Source organism: Schistocerca gregaria, chromosome X (assembly GCF_023897955.1).
Source record: "Schistocerca gregaria isolate iqSchGreg1 chromosome X, iqSchGreg1.2, whole genome shotgun sequence".
Lineage (NCBI taxonomy): Eukaryota > Metazoa > Arthropoda > Insecta > Orthoptera > Acrididae > Schistocerca > Schistocerca gregaria.
This window is the reverse complement of record NC_064931.1, coordinates 551515346-551541983: the sequence shown is the minus strand read 5'-3', so window position 1 is coordinate 551541983 and position 26638 is coordinate 551515346. Positions and strand designations below refer to the sequence as shown.

Sequence of the window (26638 nt, the reverse complement as noted above, 5' to 3'; positions counted from 1 at the left end):
CACCAAATAATCTGTGACTAGTGATCAATAGGCTCAAAATTTCACATGAGCATTCCTCAACAATCAGTCCTGTGCCATGTCTTAACTTTCCAGTCAATAGCCGAATAGAAAAGAGTTTATGAACTCTGCATACCTGATTCAAACTAAACAAAATTCCCCAGTGGGCTCACTTAATACAGTTAAAAGGGATCAATTCTTGTCCCAAGAAGACATTGCAAAATTGTTATCACCACGTGCTCTTCCTTTTGACATTCGTGGATGTTCGGTAATTACATGCTGTGTCATATAATGTTTATAGAGTTTTAACTCACTGTTTTAACTTTCATAGTGTTCTAAACCTTCATCTATTAACATCATTTATGATCTTGAATATTTAATTTGTCCACATAGCTTTAATTATATCACTGATTTATGTCAGTCTTTAAATAGTTAACATTTTTCTAAGACATAGGACTGTAGAAGCAGTTAACTAAACAAACATTCCTCTTGTGATTCCATAGATTTTACCGGCATGTTACATGTTTATGCTCTTCACAAATATGCTGCCAGATATGATCGTCTTCACTACACGATATTTTGATGATCCATCTGGCCGCCCTCCTCAGGTGCAATTGCTGAGTACACAGTCGCACTGCAACTGAATATGATTATCTGATGACATTATTAATAGAGATAAATGGTTTCCTTTAAGCAAGATATGGAACCCTATTTTATCTGCTACAAAACAACAGTGGTCTGGTTTTTGACCCGCTACATCATAATTTGCAATTTATCAGTTTCACCAGTTTCCACTGCGGGTGGCATTGCAATTCTTCACTTTGCAGGGGGCAGCTTTTCCGCTTCTCGTGCAGGCGCAGTGGGCTGTACCTGAGGTATAAAGGAGCCACCGTTTCTGATGTTCATTCAGTTCTGGCATGATTGTGTGCTCAGTAATTGCACCTGAAGATGGGAGCCAGATGGATCGTCAAAATATTGTGTAGTGAAGACGATCATATCCAGCAGCATACCCATGAACTGCATAAACATTCCTCTTACTAAGTTATTTCAGTTATGTGAAAAAATATATAATGCTGATTGGGCATGTACTCTGAACTCCTTGTCAAACCATGAAATTTATACTGATTATCTGCTGCTAGGTAGATGGTTGTTGGTTGTTTTGTTGTTAGAATTGAAAAGAAAGAAATATGAAGGGAGTACTTCAAGTCTATCTTGGCTGTTCACATGTATGAACAATGTCACAAGCCTGTGCCTAAAATGTAAATTCTGTTTGAACTTTACATCTACTGAGTATCAAATTCCATTCACACTCTGCCATCATGTCTTCACTTTTGCTGCGGATTGTCATATTCAAGTTTACTTTTGTAACACTCACTTGGGGACCATTATATTTACTGAACACAATCAGTGTTTTTAACAAAGTTGTCTGTTAGTACAGGAACCAAATTGTGAAAGTTCTTGGTGATACATTCATCATAATAGAAATTATTACACAATAGTAGTTCCTGATTGAGCTGACTAAAGTCCAAACACTACTTAGCTGATAAGCATGTGTTTTGTAATCGATGTTCCATTAAACATAATGCAGGTAGAAACCACAAGTTCATAATTTGTAGCACCCTGCACACAGTAAACAATTGTAGTGGTCAAAGTCCACAGCTAGAGATGAGTATAGTAACAGGAACTGAGGAAGAGACTGCTACTAGGCACCCTTATATTTGCTCTTTATATTAATTCACATGACTTGCAAGCAATATCTGCAGTGATCTTGCCATAAGTACCCTTGCCAGATGTGGACAATGTTACGCATATCAGTAGATCTTTATTGCCTATTTACATGTCTGGCAGGGTTACTAAATCCCTTCCCCCTTAAACTGGCACATAGGGGTGTATCCAACCCTACTGGTGCAGTGGAGAATGAAATGACAGAAGCTGCTCAGAGCTGCATGTTGTCAAGATGGAAGGCACCTTGCATATGTCCAAGGTCCCTGGCAACAATGCTTCTGGTTCTAGAGCTTCTTGTGTAGGCCTGGAACCTGCTGGACATAGAGGCATCTGTGAGGGATTTGGCAGGTCCAGTGATTCAACTTTCTTTCCTTATTGTGGGACTTGCAACATATATTATGTCACAGTAGGATGTTATGCAGAGGATTGTTAGACAGTATGTTGCTTGATATTTTATTTTAGTATATAAGCTTTTTTTGTCTTTATTTAATCAGTACATGTCCTGACACTGGAGATGGGCATATGTCAATTTTGAGTAAACTATTACTGCTGTCTATAATTGTTGGATGTGATATCCTTTCCAGTAAAATTTTAATGTTGTTTGATAATTTGATGTTGCACATATATTATAATATGTTTTTTTATTTTTTTGACAGTTGTTGAAATTCAAGTTTTACAGCTAGTTGTTTACTTGCAGATATTTATGTTGTTGTCAATGTAAACATAAATATACATAAAACATAGACAACATATATATCTACGAGTAAACAACTAGCTGTCAAACTTGAATTTATACAGCTGTCAAAATAATGAAATGTTTATTATAATTTATGTACAACATCAAATAACTGAACAGTATTAAAAACTTACTGAAAAAATACTACATTCACCAACTACAGACAGCAATAGTATTTTTCTAAAAGTTGACATATGTCTGTCTTCAGCATCAGTATGTGTACTGATGAAGGCAATAGAGCCAACATAAGCTTATATACTAAAATAAAATATCAAGTAGCATGCTGTCTACCAATTCTCTGCAAGATTAAATTTTTGGTGAAGCCGGATTAATGTCTGTGGGTGTGTCGCGTAGCTTGTGGCAAGGGGTGACTAGGTAGCCATCTGACAGTGGACTCCATGATGAATAAAATTGCTAACTAGGGTGCCATAACTAGAGATGGTAACAGTGCTGTTGCAGGATTCAGTGGGTTGAACTGACCACCACCACCACCAACAACAACAACAACAACAACAACAACACCTGGCACTCCTCCTGTACTGTCATGGATCCCCAGATCCACCTGATAGTCCATCCAGATGTGCATTTCCACACTAGGACACCCACATGGAATGCTCTGGCTGCATCTACTTAGTGTTCTGTATGTAGACATTGAAGGTCCAGAAGCACTCTGTGATGGTGCCCATGAAGGTACTGCACTGGGCTTCTACCATTGTTGCAATTCAAGTTTGACAGTTAGTTGTTTACTCAAAGATATTTCTGTTGTTGTCTACATAATATGCTTCTGCCATCTGTGAGAAGGATGTTCAAGGATGGATGAAAAGGGGTGTGTGGTAAGATGTCTAATTTCAATGTGGCTGCAAAGACTTTTGAAATTAGTCACTGTGAATTGGGGACCTCAGTCCATCACCAGTGTGCAGGGTGCACCCTCTATTGCACAAGCTCACACAAAGGTGGCTGTTGTCTCCCGAATGTGCATGATACATAGAAAGTGGGAAAAGATGACCATAATGATTAACCACACGGATCTCAAGAAAGGGCCTATGATGTTGGCTTGAACTTGTGCTACAGCTGTGTCATTGTTGGCCACAGTGAAAGTGATTGAAGTGGTGCTGGTGTGCCAGCTGCATCATCCTGGAAATCTGCCCATTGGTTGATGTATGAGCTGCAACACCTGATATTGCAGGTGGGGCAGCACCACCATCCGACTCTGTTTATCATCTTCTGTAAAGCACCATACCTTGCTGAATGTTAAGTTGATGCCACTGCTGAAGATAGCAAAGGCCAGGTGGATCTGCCCCAGAGAGCTTGGGAGGCCAAATATATTATTGACTGATGGATCTGTCACAAACAAAAATGATAAAATGTGTGATATCTGAATAAAAGCACTCATAAGTTGCACACAACATAGAAATTTTACCTCATGGTGGTCATAAACAGTTTACTGAGTGAGTAAGCACCTAGTATAAAGTGTGAATACTGGTTTATAACTGAGACCAGTGCACCTGTGTTGAAAAGAAAAATCACTGGAATGTCTTGCACTGTTGCCTTAACGAAATTTTACATGCTACCAACACATGATTGCTGCTTGAAACATTATTAATTTGAATCAGTTGTGGCCACTTCCTTGTGCCCTCTGTGCTATGACATACTTCCACAATGGAACTTTTACATAAACACTTAAAACGCTCCTCCTCATATGGTGGGACACTTCCATCTGGGATACAAGGAACATAGAGTCCAGGTGCCTTGAAAACAAAGTTTACCAATGCAAATGATGCCTGCTACTAGCCTGGGATAGTGGGGAATGCAGCTGGGTGGCTGCCACTGAATGTAAATTGTTTATCACTTTAGAGTCTGATATGGAAACCCACTGCACTGTATCAGTGTGGTTCTGGGCCACATCAGAAATTTCAGTCTCCCAAAAAAGTTTGTTGTGCTGTTTGCAGAATTTCAAATGCATGCTCAGTTCACTACACTTCAGCCAGGGATGTGAGAGACTGACTTAAATCTTGTGTGGAGGCTCTTATCACTATGGGACTGAACTTCTGAGGTCATCAGTTTCTTGTGTGGACCTCTGTATTTGTGGCTAAGAGAATCACTACACCAGGTATTAAGCTAGTCACATACGATTTAACACATGCACATGTGAATTTACATTTTTGACTCAACCCCTGAAAATCTCCTATCCAAAATGTGTAACTCAGTGTCTGACTTATGATCTTGTAAGAATTCTAGCCATACTGCTAGCATATGCATTTTTTGGGAAACATAGTCAGATATTACAGAGAAAATATTGGTTAATAGTAACATTGATGGATTGGACAACAGTGTTAACATTAGAACCAAGTAATATAATGGAAGATTTTTACACAGTAAGAAGGCTCATTGGTAATCCAGTGAACTATTGAACTGTTTAATTTAGTCCTGATACTAGTTTAGCTGTGGCTGCCAAAGCTAGAGAAATCTGGTGTCCATGGCATCATTTGGTGAACCAAAACTACGAGTTCTTTGCCACTAGTGTTATGTCTCGCACTTAGGGCCCACAATGTTTATTGAAAGCAATAAACTTCAGTAAGAAGAAATTAAAACTGTTTGAGTCCATGAACCAGTTGTCAGTAGCACATTTATCTGAGCTATGATATAAATTATTGTGAAATGGCACCTGATTAAGCTAAATAAAGCTCAATCCCTATGTAGCCAATAAGCATGTGTTTAGTAATCAATATTCAATTAAGGCTAGTGGCAGTTGAACTACAGGTTCATAATTCATAGCACTGTGCACACAGTAATTAGTCATGGCAGTTAACGACCACAGGTACAGGCAAGTTGAATAACATTAAGTGAGGGAGAGACCGCTGCCAGGTGGCCTTATATTTACCCACATTGAACTTTACATGACTGGCAAGCAATATCAGCATATTCTTACTGCAAGCACCTGTGCCAATTGTGGTTGATGTTACATGTATTGTTAAGACTATATCTTTCATTTTCATGACCAATAAGATTACTGAAGTTACATATAGAGTCTTGGTATAACAGAGATTCCTTCAGTCACATGAAGTAAATATCATGTAAATATGATAGGATTTGCCAATTTAATGTACAAACTGCATTTTATTTCATGGAAATGGATGAAGAAAAATAGGGTGTTATAATAATAAGAAAATTTTCAAAATATAGATTTAATAATCATACAAAAAATAGATGTAGACCACTTATAAACTCCATATAAGGATGTACTCACCTATAAACAAAATTATACAGATTGTTTATGGTTCACTGATCATTGAAAAAAGTAATTCCAAATACTTTGGTTTGATTTTGATTTAGGTAATTCCAAACACATTTTACAGACATGTAAGGTTATTCATAACTTATTAAATATGGGCTTAAAATATCTAGAATTAATCTGAGCTATATTAAAAACCCACAATTTCCATTGCATCTGTAAGAACACTGGCTCTTTGAACACTCTTGTAAGATACTCTTTAATCTTTAACAATGGAAAATCCAGAATGGAATGTAACAATATCACGAAAAGGATAGCTGCTACTCACCATATAGTAGAAATGATGAGTTGCAGATAAGCATAGCAAAAAGACTGTCACAAAATGAGCATTCACCCAACAAGACCTTTGTCAAAGAAAAACACACACACACACACACACACACAGTCAAGCAAACGCAACCCCCACACAAATGAACACAGTCTCTGGTTGCTGAAGTCAGGCCATGACAAGCGACCAGCAGTGCATCATGAGATAGACAACAAGCCGGGGATAAGGAGCAGGCTGGGGCAGGGACGGGAAGGGATAGCAGGTAGGGGCCGGAGAGAGGATAGAGCAGCTGGTTCAGTCAGGAGGTTGGATGGAGAGTGGAGGAGGGAGGAAAAAGGAATGAAGTAAAAAGACTGGGAGCATTGGTGGAATAGAGGGCTATGTACTGCTGGAATGGGAACAAGGAAGGGGCTAGATGGGTAACGACAATGACTAACAGAGGTTGAGGCCAGGAGCTTCAAGGAAATGTAGGGTATATTTCAGGGAGAGTTCCCATGTGTGGAATTCAGTGAAGCTGGTATTGGTGGGTAGGATTCTGATGGCACAGGCTGTGAAGCAGTCATCAAAATGAAGAATGTCATACTGGGTGGCATGCTCAGCAACAGGGTGGTCCAGTTGTTTCTTGGCCACAGTTTGTTAGTGGCCATTCATGTGACAGACAGCTTGTTGGTTGCCATGCTCACCACATAGAATATAGCACAGGGGTTGCAGCTTAGCTTGTACATCACATGACTAGTTACACTGGTAGCCCTGCCTTTGATGAGATAGGTAATGTCTGGGACTTGACTGGAGTAGGTGGTTGTGGGAGGACATATGGGACAGGTCTTGAATCTAATTTCATTACAGGGATATGAGTCACGAGACAAGAGGTTGGGAGCAGGGGTTATGTAGGGATGGACAAGGATATTGTACAGGTTCGGTGGGTGGGTAAATACCACTGTGGGGGTTGAGGGTGAGGGGTGGGGGGTGGGGGAGGGAAGGATAGTGGGTAGGACGTTTCTCATTTCAATGCATGAAAAGATGTAGTTGAAACCCTGGTGGAGAATGTAATTCAGTTGCTCCAATTTAGGTGCTGTTGGGTCATGAGGGGAATGCTCCTCTGTGATCAGAATGATGGGACTTTGGGAGATGGTGGGTTAGTGGAAAGATAAGGCATGAGAGATCTGTTTTTGTACAAGATGGGAAGGTAATTACCATCTGTAAAGGCCTCAGTGAGACACTTGTATATTTCTAGAGAGACAACTCGTCACAGCAGATGTTATGGCCACGGGTGGCTAGGCTGTAATGAAGGGACTTCTTGGTATGTACGGGGTGGAAACTGTCAAAGTGGAGGTTTTGTTGGTGGTTGGTGAGTTTGATATGGATAGAGGTACTGATGTAGCCATCTTTGAGATGGAAGTCAATATCACGGAAGATGGCATATTGGGTTGAGTAGGACCAGGTGAAGGAAATGGGGGAGGAAGTGTTGAGGTTCTGGAGGAATATGGATAGGGTGTCCTCACCCTCAATCCAGATCATGATGTCATCAGTGAATCTGAACCAGCTTGAGGGGTTTGCGATTCTGGGTGTTTATTAAGGATGCCTGTAGATTGCCCATGAATAGGTTGGCATGGTCTGATGCCATGTGGGTGCCTATAGCCATACCTCGAGTTTGTTGGTATGTAATATTTTCAAAGGAGAAGTAATTGTGGTTGAGGATGTAGTTGTTCATGGCAAGTAGAAAGGAGGTTGTCAGTTTGTAATCCATCAAACATTGGAAACAGTAGTGTTCAGTAGCGGTCAGGCCTTGGACAATAGGGATGTTAGTGTAAAGAGATGTGGCATCAATAGTGACCAGCAGGGCACTGTGTGGTTAAAGAACAGGAACTTTGGAGTATCTGTGGAGGAAATGGGTGGTATATTTTATATGGGAGGGTAGGTTGTGGGTAATATGTTGAAGCTGTTGGTCTAAAAGAGCAGAACTGCACTACCCTCTCCCTACCTCATCTCTGCACGCTCCTACTAGCAGCACTTGACTGTTTCTCACCTCTACCCTGTTACCCCTCCCGCTCCTTTCCTCAAGCCTCCTCCTTACCCCTACCTGGTTGCCTCTCCCATCACTCGTTGCTGCTGCTTGTAGTCTGGCTTCAGCTGTCAGACTCTGTCGGGCGCATGCTGTTTCTTTTCAACAATGGCCTCATTGGCTGAAAGCTCATTCTGTGACAGTCTTTTTGTTGTGCCTATCTGCGACTCAGAATCTCTGCTGTATTGTGAGTAGCAATTACCTTTTTCATAATATTGTTACTCTTTAACCATGAAATTTCTAAAGAGTGAAAGGGATAACATAAGTCATAAGTGTAAATGGTAAGTGTGAATAAAGCTATATAAATTTTAACATGCCCATATAACAATTTGCAGTTTATATCTGTTCACAGATACAGCACATTTACTTACATTTACAAAGTTTGACAACCTCACACATAGCATGATAAAAGAAAGGATACTGACAGGCAAATAAGCTTATAGAATTGGAGGTGCATAAATGGTTCTAAATTTTATATTTCTGTTTGTGTGTCTTTGATAATTGTGTGTGGAAAATACTTCGCATTGTAGGTGATGACCTACAGATTTTGTGCAAAATATTGACAAGAACAATGTGTGTAGAGGATGGTCCTGTGGCATAATTTTTGTATGATGAAAAATTTCTCCTTTCTTCTAATTAAACTTATAAAAGTAGCCTATGATATAGTTGTTTACTTTGATGAACTATTTTTGTACCATTTAAATCTTTGCATTTTACTTTTGTTTTTATTTTCAGCACTTATGTATGCCAGCATATTTGGAAATGTATCTGCAATCATACAGCGACTGTATTCAGGGACTGCAAGATATCATACACAGATGCTGAGGGTGAGAGAATTCATTCGTTTTCACCAGATACCTAATCCTTTACGCCAGAGGTTGGAAGAATACTTTCAGGTATGATATTCCTTTACAGTCATTAGTCTTTAGTATTGGCCTCTGTTACATTTCATTCTTTGTCAAAACTGAGTTCAGTTTGCTTTAATTGTGTTCCAGGTTATCTCATTTGAGTAGTTCTAAATTTCCAAGAGCTGTTGTGCATGTTGGAAAGGACAGAGTACTATGAAAGACTGAAACAATGAGGGAATGTTGATTCACAGATATGAATGTTATCATACTCTATAATTTTTTTTTCACTGGTGGCACTTAAGAGAATTTTGTAGGGTGAAGAAGTTTGTATTGATTAACTGTTCCACAAAATTTGTTCCGTGGACATACAGATCTTTCCAGAAAAACAGTATCTGTATTAACTGTCATGTAATACATGAAACTATTTTTCAGTGTCTTGTTTTACAGTGTACTATGGAGTGTCCATCACCACGTATGAAGGAACAGGCACTGTCATGATTTACAGCTGTAAGAAACAGAAGAAATATATTTACAATTTTGAAAATGATTAGACTTCAGCTGTACAATTTATTGGTAACATGTGAAAATTTGTACTAGATCAGAACTTGAACCTGGATTTCTCATAAAGCAGAAATCGTTGTCTGACCTCTGGTCCAGAACACATGTTCATATTTCATCAATATGTTGTGCAGCTGAAGTCTAACTGTATTTGCAACTGCAGATACATTTCTTCCAATACATAAAAGCAGTCTAAGGTAAACCCAACTCAGTTCCAAAGTTTTGAATGAACAACACATACTAACATGAATTTTTCCAAGAGACTGCTGGGAAAATTGATATGTGTATTTGGCAGTTAGTATACCTCACAAATACATAACTCTTGTCAAATATGGCTGTGAAAAGTCTTGGGAATGGTACACACTGAGGTGACGAAAGCCATGGGATACCTCCTAATATAATGTCGGACCACATTTTGCATGGTATAGTGCAGCAACTTGATGTGGCATGCACTCAGTATGTCATTGGGAACCCAGCAGAAATATTGAGTCATGCTGCCTCTATAACTATCCATAACTGGGATAGTGTTGCTGCCTAAGGATTTTGTGCATGAACTGACCTCTTGATTATGTCCATAAATGTTTGAGAGTATTCATGTCAAGCAATCTTAATGGTCAAACCATTCTCTCAAATTGCCCAAAATGTTCTTGAGACCATTTCTGAACAGTTGTGGCTCAGTGACAGGGCACATTGTCATTCATAAAATTTCTATCATTGCTTGGGAACATGAAGCCCATGGCCATGAAATATTAGTGTGCAAACATGAAAGACAAAGATCTAGGTTCAAGACCAGTTTAGATACACAGTTTTTAATCTGCAGCTAGTTTCAAAACAGTGAACATTCTACTCCAGAGGGAAAAATTTATTCTGGAAAGAAAACTTTATACACTCCTGGAAATGGAAAAAAGAACACATTGACACCGGTGTGTCAGACCCACCATACTTGCCCCGGACACTGCGAGAGGGCTGTACAAGCAATGATCAAACGCACGGCACAGCGGACACACCAGGAACCGCGGTGTTGGCCATCGAATGGCGCCAGCTGCGCAGCATTTGTGCACCGCCGCCGTCAGTGTCAGCCAGTTTGCCGCGGCATACGGAGCTCCATCGCAGTCTTTAACACTGGTAGTATGCCGCAACAGCGTGGACGTGAACCGTATGTGCAGTTGACGGACTTTGAGCGAGGACGTATAGTGGGCATGCGGGAGGCCGGGTGGACGTATCGCCGAATTGCTCAACACGTGGGGCGTGAGGTCTCCACAGTACATCGATGTTGTCACCAGTGGTTGGCGGAAGGTGCACGTGCCTGTCGACCTGGGACCGGACTGCAGCGACGCACGGATGCACGCCAAGACCGTAGGATCCTACGCAGTGCCGTAGGGGACCGCACCACCCCTTCCCAGCAAATTAGGGACACTGTTGCTCCTGGGGTATCGGCGAGGACCATTCGCACCCGTCTCCATGAAGCTGCACTACGGTCCCACACACCGTTAGGCCGTCTTCCGCTCACGCCCCAACATCGTGCAGCCCGCCTCCAGTGGTGTCGCGACAGGCGTGAATGGAGGGACGAATGGAGACGTGTCGTCTTCAGCGATGAGAGTCGCTTCTGCCTTGGTGCCAATGATGGTTGTATGCGTGTTTGGCGCCGTGCAGGTGAGCGCCACAATCAGCACTGCATATGAGCGAGGCACACAGGGCCAACACCCGGCATCATGGTGTGGGGAGCGATCTCCTACACTGGCCGTACACCACTGGTGATCGTCGAGGGGTCATTGAATAGTGCATGGTACATCCAAACCGTCATCGAACCCATCGTTCTACCATTCCTAGACCGGCAAGGGAACTTGCTGTTCCAACAGGACAATGCACGTCCGCATGTATCCCGTGCCACCCAACGTGCTCTAGAAGGTGTAAGTCAACTACCCTGGTCAGCAAGATCTCCGGATCTGTCCCCCATTGAGCATGTTTGGGACTGGATGAAGCGTCATCTCACGCGGTCTGCACGTCCAGCACAAACGCTGGTCCAACTGAGGCGCCAGGTGGAAATGGCATGGCAAGCCGTTCCACAGGACTACATCCTGCATCTCTACGATCGTATCCCTGGGAGAATAGCAGCCTGCATTGCTGCGAAAGGTGGATATACACTGTACTAGTGCCGAAATTGTGCATGCTCTGTTGCCTGTGTCTATGTGCCTGTGGTTCTGTCAGTGTGATCATGTGATGTATCTGACCCCAGGAATGTGTCAGTAAAGTTTCCCCTTCCTGGGACAATGAATTCGCGGTGTTCTTATTTCAATTTCAAGGAGTGTATTTAAGAGTAAATAGAAATTGTAAGCAAACTAATATATAATTCTGCTTCAGATGCTTTTCCCCTTGTGTTACAAAAATTGACAGTTACCTTTAATTTTCTCCATCTAGATTGCAAATATTTCTATAGTTATGACTGCTTTTTTTTTTTTTTTTTTTTTTTTTTTTTTTTTTTTTTTTTTTTTTTTTTTTTTTTTTTTTTTTTTACATTCAAATTATCTTCAGATCTGAGTGTGTCATCTACATGCTTTGTCATGGAATAATATGTTCGGTGATGTAGCATAAATATTGATTTTAGGATTTGATAGGTTACTCTTGTCATTGCCACACTAAGCTATGAAGATGTTTTGATGGACCTCAAACTGGTAATAACATTAGAAATACTGGGTGAAGCAAAATTAATGGACTCGGGCTTCACAGCGCTGCTTCTCACATGCCAGGAATAAAAAAATGCCTCTTTCAAAATTTCGTCCGTTGAGTACATCCAGCAGGAAAAGGATGTTAAAGAGTGGCAATCTGGCAACACTGTAAGTACATGCATGGTAACTACCTCTATCAGCAAATGTTAGTTGTGCTGTACAGTTGGTGCAGTGGATAAAGTTTTGGGTTAGCATGCAGGAGGTCAATTGTTCGATCCCGAGTTGGGGTGCATTTTTTGTAGTTGCTACTTTCATTCTGACATTTCATACTGTAATATACACTGTTCATTAGATCACGTGTATCCTAAATTTACAACATTTTGTAATGCTGAATGTAGGAAATATGTGGTTAGACAAATAACAAAAAGACAGTTGAAAGAAATGGCCTGTCATAGGACCAAATAACTACAAAAACAATATCAATTTTGAGATACTAAAGGTGATAGGGCAGTACAACAACACAACATCTACACTACTGGCCATTAAAATTGCTACACCAAGAAGAAATGCAGATGATAAACGGGTATTCATTGGACAAATATATTATACTAGAACTGACATGTGATTACATTTTCACGCAGTTTGCGTGCATAGATCCTGAAAAATCAGTACCCGTAACAGCCACTTCTGGCCATAATAATGGCCTTGAAACACCTGGGCATTGAGTCAAACAGAGCTTGGATGGTGTGTACAGGTACAGCTGCCCATTCGGCTTCAACACGATACCACAGTTCATCAAGATTAGTGACTGGCTTATTGTGACGAGCCAGTTGCTCAGCCACCATTGACCAGTCGTTTTCAATTGGTGAGAGATCTGAAGAATGTGCTGGCCAGGGCAGCAGTCGAATAGTTTCTGTATCCAGAAAGGCCCATACAGGACCTGCAACATGCGTTCGTGCATTATCCTGCTGAAATGTAGTGTTTTGCAGGGATTGAATGATGGGTAGAGCCACAGGTTGTAACACATCTGAAATGTAAAGTCCACTGTTCAGAGTGCCATCAATTCGAACAAGAAGTGACCAAGACGTGTAATGAATGGCACACCATACCGTCACGCTGGGTGATAAACCAGTATGGCGATGATGAATACATGCTTCCAATGTGTGTTCACTGCGATGTTGCCAAACACGGATGCGACCATCATGATACTGTAAACAGAACCTGAATTCATCTGAAAAAATGACATTTTGCCATTTGTGCACTCAGGTTCGCCATTCAGTGCACCATCGCAAGCACTCCTGTCTGTGATGCAGCATCAAGGGTAATCGCAGCCATGGTCTCCGAGCTGATAGTCCATGCTGCTGCAAACATCATTGAACTGTTTGTGCAGATGGTTGTTGTCTTGCAAATGTCCCCATCTGTTGACTCAGGAATCGAGATGTGGCTGCACCATCCGTTATGGGCATGCAGATAAGATTTCTGTCATCTCAACTGCTAGTGACACAAGGCCATTGGGATCCAGCACCACATTCTGTATTACCCTCCTGAACCCACAGATTCAATATTCTGCTAACAGTCATGGGATCTTGACCAACGCGAGCAACAATGTCACGATACGATAAACCGCAATCGTGATTCGCTACAATCTGACCTTTATCAAAGTCAAAAACATGATGGTACACATTTCTCCTCCTTACACAAGGCATCACAACAATGATTCACCAGGCAACGCCGGTCAACTGCTGTTTGTGTATGTACGTGTCACCACCGACGCCAACCTTGTGTGAATGCTCTGAAAATTAATCATTTGCATATCACAGCATTTTCTTCCTGTCAGTTAAATTTCGCATCTGTAGCATGTCATCTTCATGTTGTAGCAATTTTAATGGCCAGTAGTGTTTTTGTCATTTATACTACATGTAATATGAGTGCTCATATCTCCCTCATTAGCAACCAGTGACAATAATAATGTCCCTATTAATGACTGCATGACTTTCACAGTAGAATACATTGTCCTCAGAACATTAGATGCTCAAAGTGACCTCCTTGCACATACAAACATTGTGCAACCCACCTCATCATGCAGCTCTGAACCCTCTGCAGCAAAGCTGCATCCACAATAACAAGAGCAGCATGAACACTCGCTACCAATTCATCCACATTAGTTGGTGGAGTAGTTTAAACATGCTCCTTCAGGTGTCCTCACAAGAAGAAATCCTGGGGATTTAGGTCAGGTGAACATGGTGGCCATACAACTGGACCACTATGTCCAAGCCATTTTCCTGGAAATGTTCTGTCCAAATACTGTCGCACATTGTTTCGAGAATGTGGAGGTGAACCATCATGTTTGAACCATATCCTCTGTCAAACATGTAATCGAACATCTTCCAGTGCATCAAGCTGATAGTTTGAGAGCAGTGCATGATACAGTCATGCAGTCAACCAGTCGGGTGACCTGTAGGGGCCCAAACACCTGTCACCAATATTCCGGCCCAGATGTTGATACCAAAGCGAAATTGGTATCCATAGGCATGGGTGACTTGCAGATTAACTTCACACCAATGGTGGGCACTGCATATTGAAGACTTCTTCACGAGTGAATGCTGCTTCATCTGACCATATTACGGCATTCACAAAGTCATCATTGGCTTCCTGTTGTTGTTGGAACCATTCACGGGATTGCATCCACTGATGGCAATCTGCAGGATGCGGGTGTTGCATGAAACCATAATGATGGGGGTGCAGCTCATGCTCATGCAGGATGTAAATGACAGTGCATTGCGAGACATACTGCTGTCTTGCTATGCTACGTGCACTTAACTGAGGTTCTTGTTGTATGACCTCCAGAACAGCTTCCTCAGTAGTTGGAGTATGGCATGTCTGTGGATGACCTCTGTAACATGATGGTGGAAGGATAGAACCTGATTCCTCAAGGTACAGCTCCAGACGCCGAAACGCATTTTCATATGGTTGGCGTCGACAATGATATCTAGCAGCATATTCACGAGCGACAACACCAGCCCAGTTATCAGATGCACCAAGGATCAAAAGCATATCCACATACTCATTGTTTGTGTATGCCATACATCTGCCACACTGGTTCAGAAGTTTACAACAAGAAAATTCAATATGTGTTCTCATCTACATTGGAGTCTGTGATGGGTGTGTTACTCTGCTCACAACTAGTCCCTGTCTGGTGGACAACACCTAAAGTATAAACATGCCATCAGTCCTGTGTGCTGTTCTACCTAAAACACATTATCCCTTTGACAGATATTGTCCTGCATGATGCATCCCGACAACACTAATTATGAAGTGTTTGGTTTTGAATTACACAGTTTCCGTAATGGTAACAGATGTTACGTTTCCACAATCCCATTGATAGAATAATAATAAGAAGAAGAACAATAATGCACTGAGATATGTACTAAACAGCATGCACTTATCAGACTCATTGTTGAAAGGCATAATTAGTGGGTCCATGGTGATAACACACATAAATAGTAACCAAGTTTGAACATTATTCGCAAAGTGTGTTGCTAATCCTACATGTAATGTAAGGCCCTAATGACATGTAATGAACCTGAACGAGGCAAGAATAATAGTTGGTACTATGTATGGGACCACTGGAGCAGCGTACAAAGAAGGAGTGTAAATAAATTAATGCCGACGACATGGAAAGGGCTTCTTTCAAAGTTGACGAATCTCCCATTTCTACAATTGTAGTAAGTAAGTGCAAATATTTTCTAGAGGACCCACTGCAATTGCTGTTGACAGTTAAGATGACAGATACCATACCACCTGGACTACATTTCTACATTTACCTAATAAAACAACATATGCCTCAACCCAGGGTCTAACTCTCGACCTTCTGCATGCTAACCAGAAACTCTATCCACTACACCAACTTTACAGCATGACTAACATCTGCTGACAGAGGTAGTTACCATACATGTACTTACAGTGTTGCCAGATTGCCACTCTTTAAAATCGTTTTTCTGCCGGATGTACTCACCGGCCGAAATTTTGTGACAGACATTTTTTTGTTGCTGACATGTGAGGAGTCACACTGTGAAGCCCGAGTGCACCAATTTTGGCTCACCCTGTATATGTAATGTACACAGCCAATAAAATTTGTCTTTAAATGTTAAACATGGAGACTGGAAATCTGCAGGAAACCTCCCCACAACTTGATAATTTTACCTCAGCACGCTTCCCAAAATAGGCCCTGTGAACATGTATTGGTCATAATAAATAAATGACTATACCACTTCTGCTAGCCACTCAAAAGGAAAAACAACTGTCCCTTGCAATGCAGAAAGCATGGTTTACAAGTCCAAAGGAAGAAATGTGGAGTCCTGGTTCTCAGTGCTGCACAGAATTTAACAGTACAATGTGATCACTCACTGCAAATGTTTTGCTGTCTCCATAATTGTGTGAATGCATCTACTCACAGGTTTCTTAAAAGCCAGGACATACAACCTAAAATAGAATCACATTTGTAATACTTATTAAGAGTTCAGCCTAACGTTCAAAGTGAGAAATGTTTTCCTTTCATATGAACAGCTTTTAGAGCACTGATGTTTTCTCCATACGTACTCTTACCTATTCATGAGTGACCATTAGGGTAGCCCTTATTTTTAAATTTTCTAGAGGTTCAGCTCCTACCTTATCTTGTTCCAGCCAATGAAAAAACAATATGTACAAAACTTTAGGAGACCTACAAGGACCATGATGTTTTGAAATTTTTTCCTGTAAGGGGAATTTTTATTATTTTTTATTTATTTCATTTGCAATCACTTGTACATACTTGTAATGGAAATTAATAATATTTCATTAATTTAAGTAACATGAGTTCTGTGCTTGTAGTAGCTTTTGATGTGCTACTACTAGGCTAATATAAAAAAACTAAAATTGTTCACTGTCCAAACTATGTTCTTTTATTTTCCATGCATATTGTTAGATAAACTTATACTACTATCACCAGATCCCTATTATTATTGTTATTATTATTATTATTATTATTATTATTAGAATTAGAATTATTTGATAAATTTATTTCATAACATCATTATTTTCTAAAATGTTATGGGTTAGGTTTAATTATGACTTCTGTGACATTTTCTTCTTAAATGAATGGCATCATCTTTTTCCATTAGTTCTGTAGACAAATTAAGATTACTGTTTTACATCTCTCTAATGAACTACATTTTCAGTCAAAATATGGGGGCCAAACTACCCCAAAACCATTAACTTTGGAGCCTTTTCTTTAGTAATTTAGGAGACACATAGCATACAGTAAAGGAAGACACAACATTGGTAATTCAAAAAGTTTCCATATTGTTGAAAAAAGCACTTCATTCTAGAAGAACTGCCAAACAGTTGACTAGTTATTCAGACTCTATGACTTATGGAAAGCCTTACAGAAATGTTTGATTAGAATTGCAGACAAGAAAAAAGCAAAGAGATATATTGTGGAAATGGTGGTCAATCTCTTTGATGTTGGTCATAAGGATGTTTTGGAACAGGAGAAGAACAGAAGAAAATGAGAAGTTTCTAATGCCTCAGTACCAAAATGGATGTTTTGCCTCCATGTTTGATTTAGATCAATTTGAACAATGTTTTGCCACTCAGCAGTTTGATGCATCAAAAACAAATAAGGTAATATCAGCCAGTGAAAGCGGCAATGCTGGTGAGAACAGTAAAACATCATCTGTTGTTTTTCAGGCACAGCACTAACCATAGCAAGAGCAACAGATTCAGCAAGTCAAGAAACACTGTGTTTTTTTCCTCCTGGTCTCTTTAAAGTTATTGACAGGTGCAATATCTGTGATGGTATTGGGGTTTACTTGTTAAATATTGCTGCAGAAGCTGTTGCATATGATACTGAACACCTGTCAATGAATCATACTTCTTTCTAAAGCCTCAGAAAAAAGTTGGAGAAACAAGATAAGCAGAAATAACACCCAGTTTAATGTTAATTGTTACCAAGAATTATTGTTGGGCTGGGATGGAAAGCTGCTCCCAACAATCACAGGTATTCGGAACACTGATAGATGGACAATAATAATAATAATAATAATAATAATAATGTTTCAAGACAAGAAGTGATTGGTTCAATTCCTTATTGTACATCCCTTGCCATCATCACATTTTAGTTAGGTTTTTGGAGCTTCTATTAGAGACCTGATGCTTAGAATTAGAGATATCTGGACTAAACTTGATAAGAAGGCTTAGGTGACTGCTAGTATTGAAGTGTCTGATGATGTTTGCTGTACCACTGGATTTTGTGACTACCACCTTCCAAATATAATCAACAACAGGTTGATTACTGAGAAAATTTTGAGTCAGTCTGTGGCATTCTAAGGACAGGATATCTCTTTGTATGCCAGGAACCATCAACCATACTATGTGGATGTCAAAGGCGATGTATTGATTCAAGATATACTTCTTTGAGGATAAAATTCAGTTATCTCTTAGGAAGAAAAACTATTTAAGAAGAATGTGTATTTTTCTTGGGTGGATGGAAATATGAGGTGCTACCTAAAATACCTGAGTATTTCATTGTACCAGTCAAACCAGTTGCAGTATGACATTCTGCCATTGGTGTTGCAAGGTACATGCCTGAGATGCTGTGGCAAAAACTGCATCATCTTTGTCTCATGCAGTTGTGAGGTGTAGTAGTGTATGTCAGGACAAGTTTCAGGACTTGTGCGAATTGTGCACCGGATAATGTGAAGGAGCAATGGATTTGCATCAAATTCTGTTTCAACTTAAAGAAAACTGCAGCTGAAATCAACTTCATGCTGACAGAGGCATTTGGTAAGAGTTCACAGAATGTAGCAAGAATATTTGAGTGGTTCAAGCACTACTAGGAAGGCTGAGAACGTGTGGAAGATGACAAACATTTGCATTGGCCATCAACAAGCACAAAACTGGAAATGATCATGAAATTACTTGATGTGATTCATGAAGACTGAAGGGAGACAATCCACAATGTTTGTAACAGGCTTGAGCTGTCATGTGGTACATGTCAACAAATTCTAGTTGATGAATTTCATTGATATAAATTGCAGTAATGTTTGTCCCTCACATTCTCAGCATCAACCAGCATAACCTCAGGACACTGAAACAAAGCAGCAATCATCACAATGGAAAATGCCATCTTCTCTGTGGCCAAAAAGAGGTTGACAAGTTCACAGCAATGTGAAGCCAATGCTGATTTATTTATTTATTTATTTATTTTTCATTTGGGGAATAGTGCATAATGGCTTTGTTTCACCTGGTCAGACAGTCACTGGGCAGTTTTACTGCAAGTTTTTGAGGTGACTGAGGGTAAATGTTTGGCACAAATGGTCAGAGTTGGGGAAAAAGTAATACTGGTTGGTGTACCATGACAATGCACCCATGGACATGTTGCTTGTTGTGAAGGAATTCCTGGCCAAAAACAAGATGGTAATGCTTCCCCAACCTCGCTACTCACCAGACCTATCCCCATGTAACTTCTACCTCTTCCCAGAGTTGAAAATCATGTTGAAAGGGTGACATTTTGATTCAATTGAAGACATCCAAGCGCAATCATAATGGGTCCTGAACATCCTCCACCATGTGGACTTGCAGGAGTGCTTCCAAAAACAGGAACAATGCTGTCATCATTGCATTCTTGCCCAAGGTGACTGCTCTGAAGGTGACAGAGAATGATTTAGGTATAGTTTTCTGATTTTTACAATTAAATTCTCAAGTATTTCGGGTAGCACTTCACATGAGTTAGGTTTCTGTCATCAGAAGTAATTAAATTATAAGTAATTTTGCAGCAAAAAATTTAAGAAATATGTCCAGTACTTGTTGTGAAGGAGTTCCTGGCCAAAAACAAGATGGTAATGCTTCCCCAACCTCCCTATGTTATGTTGTTATGTTTCAGGAATTCCTGAAACTGTTGCTCTGTGCTTATTTTATGATGTTTTCTGGGTAATTATGTGCAAGTTATGATGCAAGCAGACAAATGTGAAGAAGAGACAAAATAAACCAGAGAGTTACAAGGACATTAAAGTGATTTTTCTTACTTTACAAACATCAAGCTCTTGCCTTTTGCAGCTATTGATACTGGAGACCTTTTGTCAGCTGTAACATCCACAACAAAGAGAATGGATAGAAAAGTGCAACTGAAAAGTTTCAAAACAGAGATACTGGTTGTAGAAAGAGAGACAAAAGCCATTCGAGTTCACTATAACATTTTCACAGAAGATGAAACTGAGGAACCATGTATCAAAAAATGTTTCTGAAGAGCACAAAAAAAAAAACTGTTACCAAATCATTTCTCAGTGTTCATGCGCTCACGTCATGTTTTGTTCGAATAGAGGTTGTAAATAAAAATACATTTCTCATATAAAACTGGCACGTGTTGTTAATGAAAGTACAATTTTCATTACATTTTCTCAGTTTTAAGAAAACTTTCAAAAATATATTTTTTTGTAACATTGGAGTCCAAAAGTTTTTTTTTAAACAAGTGCTATAATGGCCTTGGTGTGTCTTCATAAATTTCTTTTGGATTGAAAAAATTGGTGAAGAAGGGGAAGATTATACAACTTCTCCTTATTCTTTCCACTTTAGTAGAACATTGTAACAAAGTGGTTGGGAGGGGGGGGGGGGGGGGGGAGGAAGCAAAATTTTACCTTTCAAAAATGAATTATATCTAAGGGTAAATCAAGTTTCAGTTATACTAGTACATTATTTCTAAAGCTTGGTGATATATCGGTATAATTTTGTCCTTCTTTGTTTTACCTTTCATCCATATTCTAATATCAGTAGGTTGTTTATTCCATTCAGGATGTCTTGTAATTTTGTCTCAGATTCAGTAGTGTTATCTGTGAATCTAATTGTTGATATCCATTGACCCTGAATTGTAATTCCATTTGTGATAATTTCTTTTATTTGTGGCGCTGTTTCTTTGATATAGTAAAGGAGAAAGACTGCATCACTGCCTTACACCCTTTTTAATACAAGCACTTCCTTCTTGGTCTTCCACTCTTATTGTTCCTTTGTTCTTATACATATTGTGTATACAGCTTACCCCAATTTTTCTAGAATTTGAACAATTGGCACCATTTTACTTTTTTTTATCGGGTTGAGTAATTCTATGGACATATCTTGGAATTTTCTTAACACTAGAATTGCCTGCTATATTGAACCTCATAAAACTGCGAATGGTACAAAAATGACCAATCTCTAATTAATGCTTCTACAACTTGTTTTAGATTTTTATTTTAGGTGATGAATTTTATTGCAACAAAAAAACCACTCCAATGGTCTTTTATTTTGTTTTAATTCTAAACATTAAGCACATTAGTGCTTGGTACTCAGAATTATATACATATGATGGCTGCTCAGAAAGTAATGCGTTGCATTATTGAACGTATGAGAATTACACACATGAAAGAATGGTGTTTCATCTTCACATCCTATTTTTCCACATAATCTCCATCCCATTCTGTGGCCTTCCTCCAGCATAAAACAAGGGTGTGTATGCCCTGTCAGTACCAATCCTTGTCCTGGTGATGGAGCTAGTGCTTCACTGTGTGAATCACCCTTTCATCGTCCTCAAAGCATCTTAATGGGTCTGTCCTCATGAATGATAGCATCAGCTAACTGCAACATGTCAGGTGTGACAGCCATGGATGGTCTCCCTGACTGCTGCAAATCATGGAGCTCCGCCAAACTGCCTTCTGATTACCTCCCCCCCCCCCCCCCCCCCCCCCATGTCCAGCGACTAACTGTATTTCTGTCGACAGCAGATGCTCCATAGACTTTGCAGAAGTGTTTGTGAATATTCCCCCTGTTTCTTCTCTGCAGTGAGAAATTCAATGATGGCATGTTGCTTCTAATGTACATCACCTACAGACACCATTTTTAAACTGTCATGCAGCTACGCTATCTGTCGGAAGTGATGGGAATCTGGTGCACTCACTCAGCAGACTTCAAATAATACATATGTTACATTTTTCATTCATAGCATAATTTTTGGCTGAGAAAAAAATGTCGTGCATTACTTTCTGGGTAAGCCTCATATGTTAAAAAAATCATAAAAGCTATATTTATGGCTTTTCAACTTATGATTCAAATACTACCATGCAACCTGAACTGTCTGAAACTTTGTAATACTACCCATTTGCAGTTTAAAACTACACAGAATACTGTCACTGAATCTGTTATCCTCACAGATCCAGCAATTGGATGTGGTATTTCGCTTACCCCATATACTAATAATCCCAACCAATTTACTGCTTCATTTTAAGGGACTACAGTTCCCAGTCAAATTTCATTTGCAATAACATAAAAATGCGTAAGGTCATAGAGAACAGTAAGACAGATAGGAGGGTTGAGGAAATGGACATAGAAATGGGGGAGGAAGAAATGGACAGAGAGAGAGAGAGAGAGAGAGAGAGCAAGGAGGAAATGCTGCTTACAGGGAGAGGAGGAGGAGGAGGAGGAGGAGATGGTGACAGAGAGTGAGAAGGAGGAGATGATCAAAGAGAGTGAGGAGGAGAAGATGGGCAGTGAGAAGATTTTCCATTGCCATATACATTTATTAATTGTAAAGAATTACTAATTTTGGTAACTGAATATAAATGCAACCTTGCAATTCCTTTGATTTTCTAATTTATTCTTCCGATATTCATGTGTTTTTCTTGTAGCAGAATGTTGGTGTTGACCATTGTTTGAAATATTTGTTGATGTACCTTAATTGTATCATCATAAATATTTTAAAAAATCAATGGTTTTATATTTTCTTAGTAGTTCTTTTACTTCCTGTGTGGTGGCTTCCCTTCCGTGTCTCAAATTTTTGGAGTGTTCGCCTTATTCTTACTACTCCATAATTGAATAAACACACAACAAGTTATTCATCTTTTTCCACTTAGTTTCAAGTATCATTGTCATAAGATAATAATCAACAGTAATTATGGCTAAAGTATAGTACAATGTAATGGGTTGTTCTCTCATGTACATGTGTTTTGGACTGTACAGTATAAGGTACCACCTGAACAAGCTTTTGAATTGACACTGTCACTGTGTCCCACATTAATTTAATCAATTCGACACATTTGCAAGATGTTCCTAATCTCAAAAATGAAAAAGATCACCAAATAGGAAATTGAAAGCAATTGCATCCTTCTTTATGGTAGACTATGAAAATGTTTGTGTAGCACAATGATGATCTTTCTTTATTTCAGTGTGCTGTATAATTTAATAACAGGCTCTTATCCAAACATAAATGAGTCAACTAATTCACATAAATATTCATTTACAGCATGCATGGACATATACCAATGGAATTGATATGAACAGTGTACTTAAAGGTTTTCCTGAGTGCCTGCAGGCAGATATTTGCTTGCACCTAAATCGTAACTTATTGAGTAACTGTTCAGCCTTTGAAGGGGCTTCTCCTGGATGCCTCAGGTATGATCAGTAACACATATATTACACTGCAATAATAAATGAGCAAGAAACTTTATGTAGTATTTTGCAACACTTTGTTTTGTCACTACCAATATTATAATTACCATATAAAATCAGTGGAAGACCATATTTTGTACATGTAAAATGATTTTTTTTATAAATACAGACAATTTATAGTTGATGTTTCCTTTATGAAGTTGAAATTACTGCCTTTACTTTCATATTTTTAGTTTCTACGGATCGGAGCGTGGAATGTCAGATCACTTAATCGGGCAGGTAGGTTAGAAAATTTAAAAAGGGAAATGGATAGGTTAAAGTTAGATATAGTGGGAATTAGTGAAGTTCGGTGGCAGGAGGAACAAGACTTCTGGTCAGGTGACTACAGGGTTATAAACACAAAATCAAATAGGGGTAATGCAGGAGTAGGTTTAATAATGAATAGGAAAATAGGAATGCGGGTAAGCTACTACAAACAGCATAGTGAACGCATTATTGTGGCCAAGATAGATACGAAGCCCACACCTACTACAGTAGTACAAGTTTATATGCCAACTAGCTCTGCAGATGATGAAGAAATTGAAGAAATGTACGATGAAATAAAAGAAATTATTCAGATAGTGAAGGGAGACGAAAATTTAATAGTAATGGGTGACTGGAATTCGAGTGTAGGAAAAGGGAGAGAAGGAAACATAGTAGGTGAATATGGATTGGGGCTAAGAAATGAAAGAGGAAGCCGCCTAGTAGAATTTTGCACAGAGCACAACTTAATCATAGCTAACACTTGGTTTAAGAATCATGAAAGAAGGTTGTATACGTGGAAGAACCCTGGAGATACTAAAAGGTATCAGATAGATTATATAATGGTAAGACAGAGATTTAGGAACCAGGTTTTAAATTGTAAGACATTTCCAGGGGCAGATGTGGACTCTGACCACAATCTATTGGTTATGACCTGTAGATTAAAACTGAAGAAACTGCAAAAATGTGGGAAATTAAGGAGATGGGACCTGGATAAACTGAAAGAACCAGAGGTTGTACAGAGGTTCAGAGAGAGCATAAGGGAACAATTGACAGGAATAGGGGAAAGAAATACAGTAGAAGAAGAATGGGTAGCTCTGAGGGATGTAGTAGTGAAGGCAGCAGAGGATAAAGTAGGTACAAAGACGAGGGCTGCTAGAAATCCTTGGGTAACAGAAGAAATATTGAATTTAATTGATGAAAGGAGAAAATATAAAAATGCAGTAAATGAAGCAGGCAAAGAGGAATACAAACGTCTCAAAAATGAGATCGACAGGAAGTGCAAAATGGCTAAACAGGGATGGCTAGAGGACAAATGTAAGGATGTAGAAGCTTATCTCACTAGGGGTAAGATAGATACTGCCTACAGGAAAATTAAAGAGACCTTTGGAGAGAAGACAACCACGTGTATGAATATCAAGAGCTCAGATGGCAGCCCAGTTCTAAGCAAAGAAGGGAAGGCAGAAAGGTGGAAGGAGTATATAGAAGGTTTATACAAGGGCGATGAACTTGAGGACAATATTATGGAAATGGAAGAGGATGTAGATGTAGATGAAGACGAAATGGGAGATACGATACTGCGTGAAGAGTTTGACAGAGCACTGAAAGACCTGAGTCGAAACAAGGCCCCCGGAGTAGACAACATTCCATTAGAACTACTGACGGCCTTGGGACAACCAGTCCTGACAAAACTCTACCAGCTGGTGAGCAAGATGTATGAGACAGGCGAAATACCCTCAGACTTCAAGAAGAATATAATAATTCCAATCCCAAAGAAAGCAGGTGCTGACAGATGTGAAAATTACCGAACTATCAGTTTAATAAGCCACGGCTGCAAAATACTAACGCGAATTCTTTACAGACGAATGGAGAAACTGGTAGATGCAGACCTCGGGGAGGATCAGTTTGGATTCCGTCGAAATGTTGGAACACGTGAGGCAATACTGACCTTACGACTTATCTTAGAAGAAAGATTAAGAAAAGGCAAACCTACGTTTCTAGCATTTGTAGACTTAGAGAAAGCTTTTGACAATGTTGACTGGAATACCCTTTTTCAAATTCTAAAGGTGGCAGGGGTAAAATACAGGGAGCGAAAGGCTATTTATAATTTGTACAGAAACCAGATGGCAGTCATAAGAGTCGAGGGGCATGAAAGGGAAGCAGTGGTTGGGAAAGGAGTGAGACAGGGTTGTTGCCTCTCCCCGATGCTATTCAATCTGTATATTGAGCAAGCAGTAAAGGAAACAAAAGAAAAATTTGGAGTAGGTATTAAAATTCATGGAGAAGAAGTAAAAACTTTGAGGTTCGCCGATGACATTGTAATTCTGTCAGAGACAGCAAAGGACTTGGAAGAGCAGTTGAACGGAATGGACAGTGTCTTGAAAGGAGGATATAAGATGAACATCAACAAAAGCAAAACGAGGATAATGGAATGTAGTCAAATTAAATCGGGTGATGCTGAGGGAATTAGATTAGGAAATGAGACACTTAAAGTAGTAAAGGAGTTTTGCTATTTAGGAAGTAAAATAACTGATGATGGTCGAAGTAGAGAGGATATAAAATGTAGACTGGCAATGGCAAGGAAAGCGTTTCTGAAGAAGAGAAATTTGTTAACATCGAATATAGATTTATGTATCAGGAAGTCGTTTCTGAAAGTATTTGTTTGGAGTGTAGCCATGTATGGAAGTGAAACATGGACGATAACTAGTTTGGACAAGAAGAGAATAGAAGCTTTCGAAATGTGGTGCTACAGAAGAATACTGAAGATAAGGTGGATAGATCACGTTACTAATGAGGAGGTATTGAATAGGATTGGGGAGAAGAGAAGTTTGTGGCACAACTTGACTAGAAGAAGGGATCGGTTGGTAGGACATGTTTTGAGGCATCAAGGGATCACAAATTTAGCATTGGAGGGCAGCGTGGAGGGTAAAAATCGTAGAGGGAGACCGAGAGATGAGTACACTAAGCAGATTCAGAAGGATGTAGGTTGCAGTAGGTACTGGGAGATGAAGCAG

At 39.6% G+C, this 26638-nt stretch overlaps 1 protein-coding gene across 2 annotated transcripts in view; it reads left to right on the top strand.

Moving 5' to 3' along the window:
* The window catches only part of LOC126297448 (potassium voltage-gated channel subfamily H member 6), a 2320485-nt gene that overhangs the window by 2091785 nt on the left and 202062 nt on the right, over positions 1-26638 (top strand). For both annotated transcript variants that reach the window (XM_049988300.1, XM_049988301.1), the window contains 2 exons: positions 8816-8976; positions 23458-23606. In XM_049988300.1, coding sequence (XP_049844257.1) covers positions 8816-8976; positions 23458-23606 — 310 coding nt within the window. The remainder of the gene's footprint in view (positions 1-8815; positions 8977-23457; positions 23607-26638) is intronic.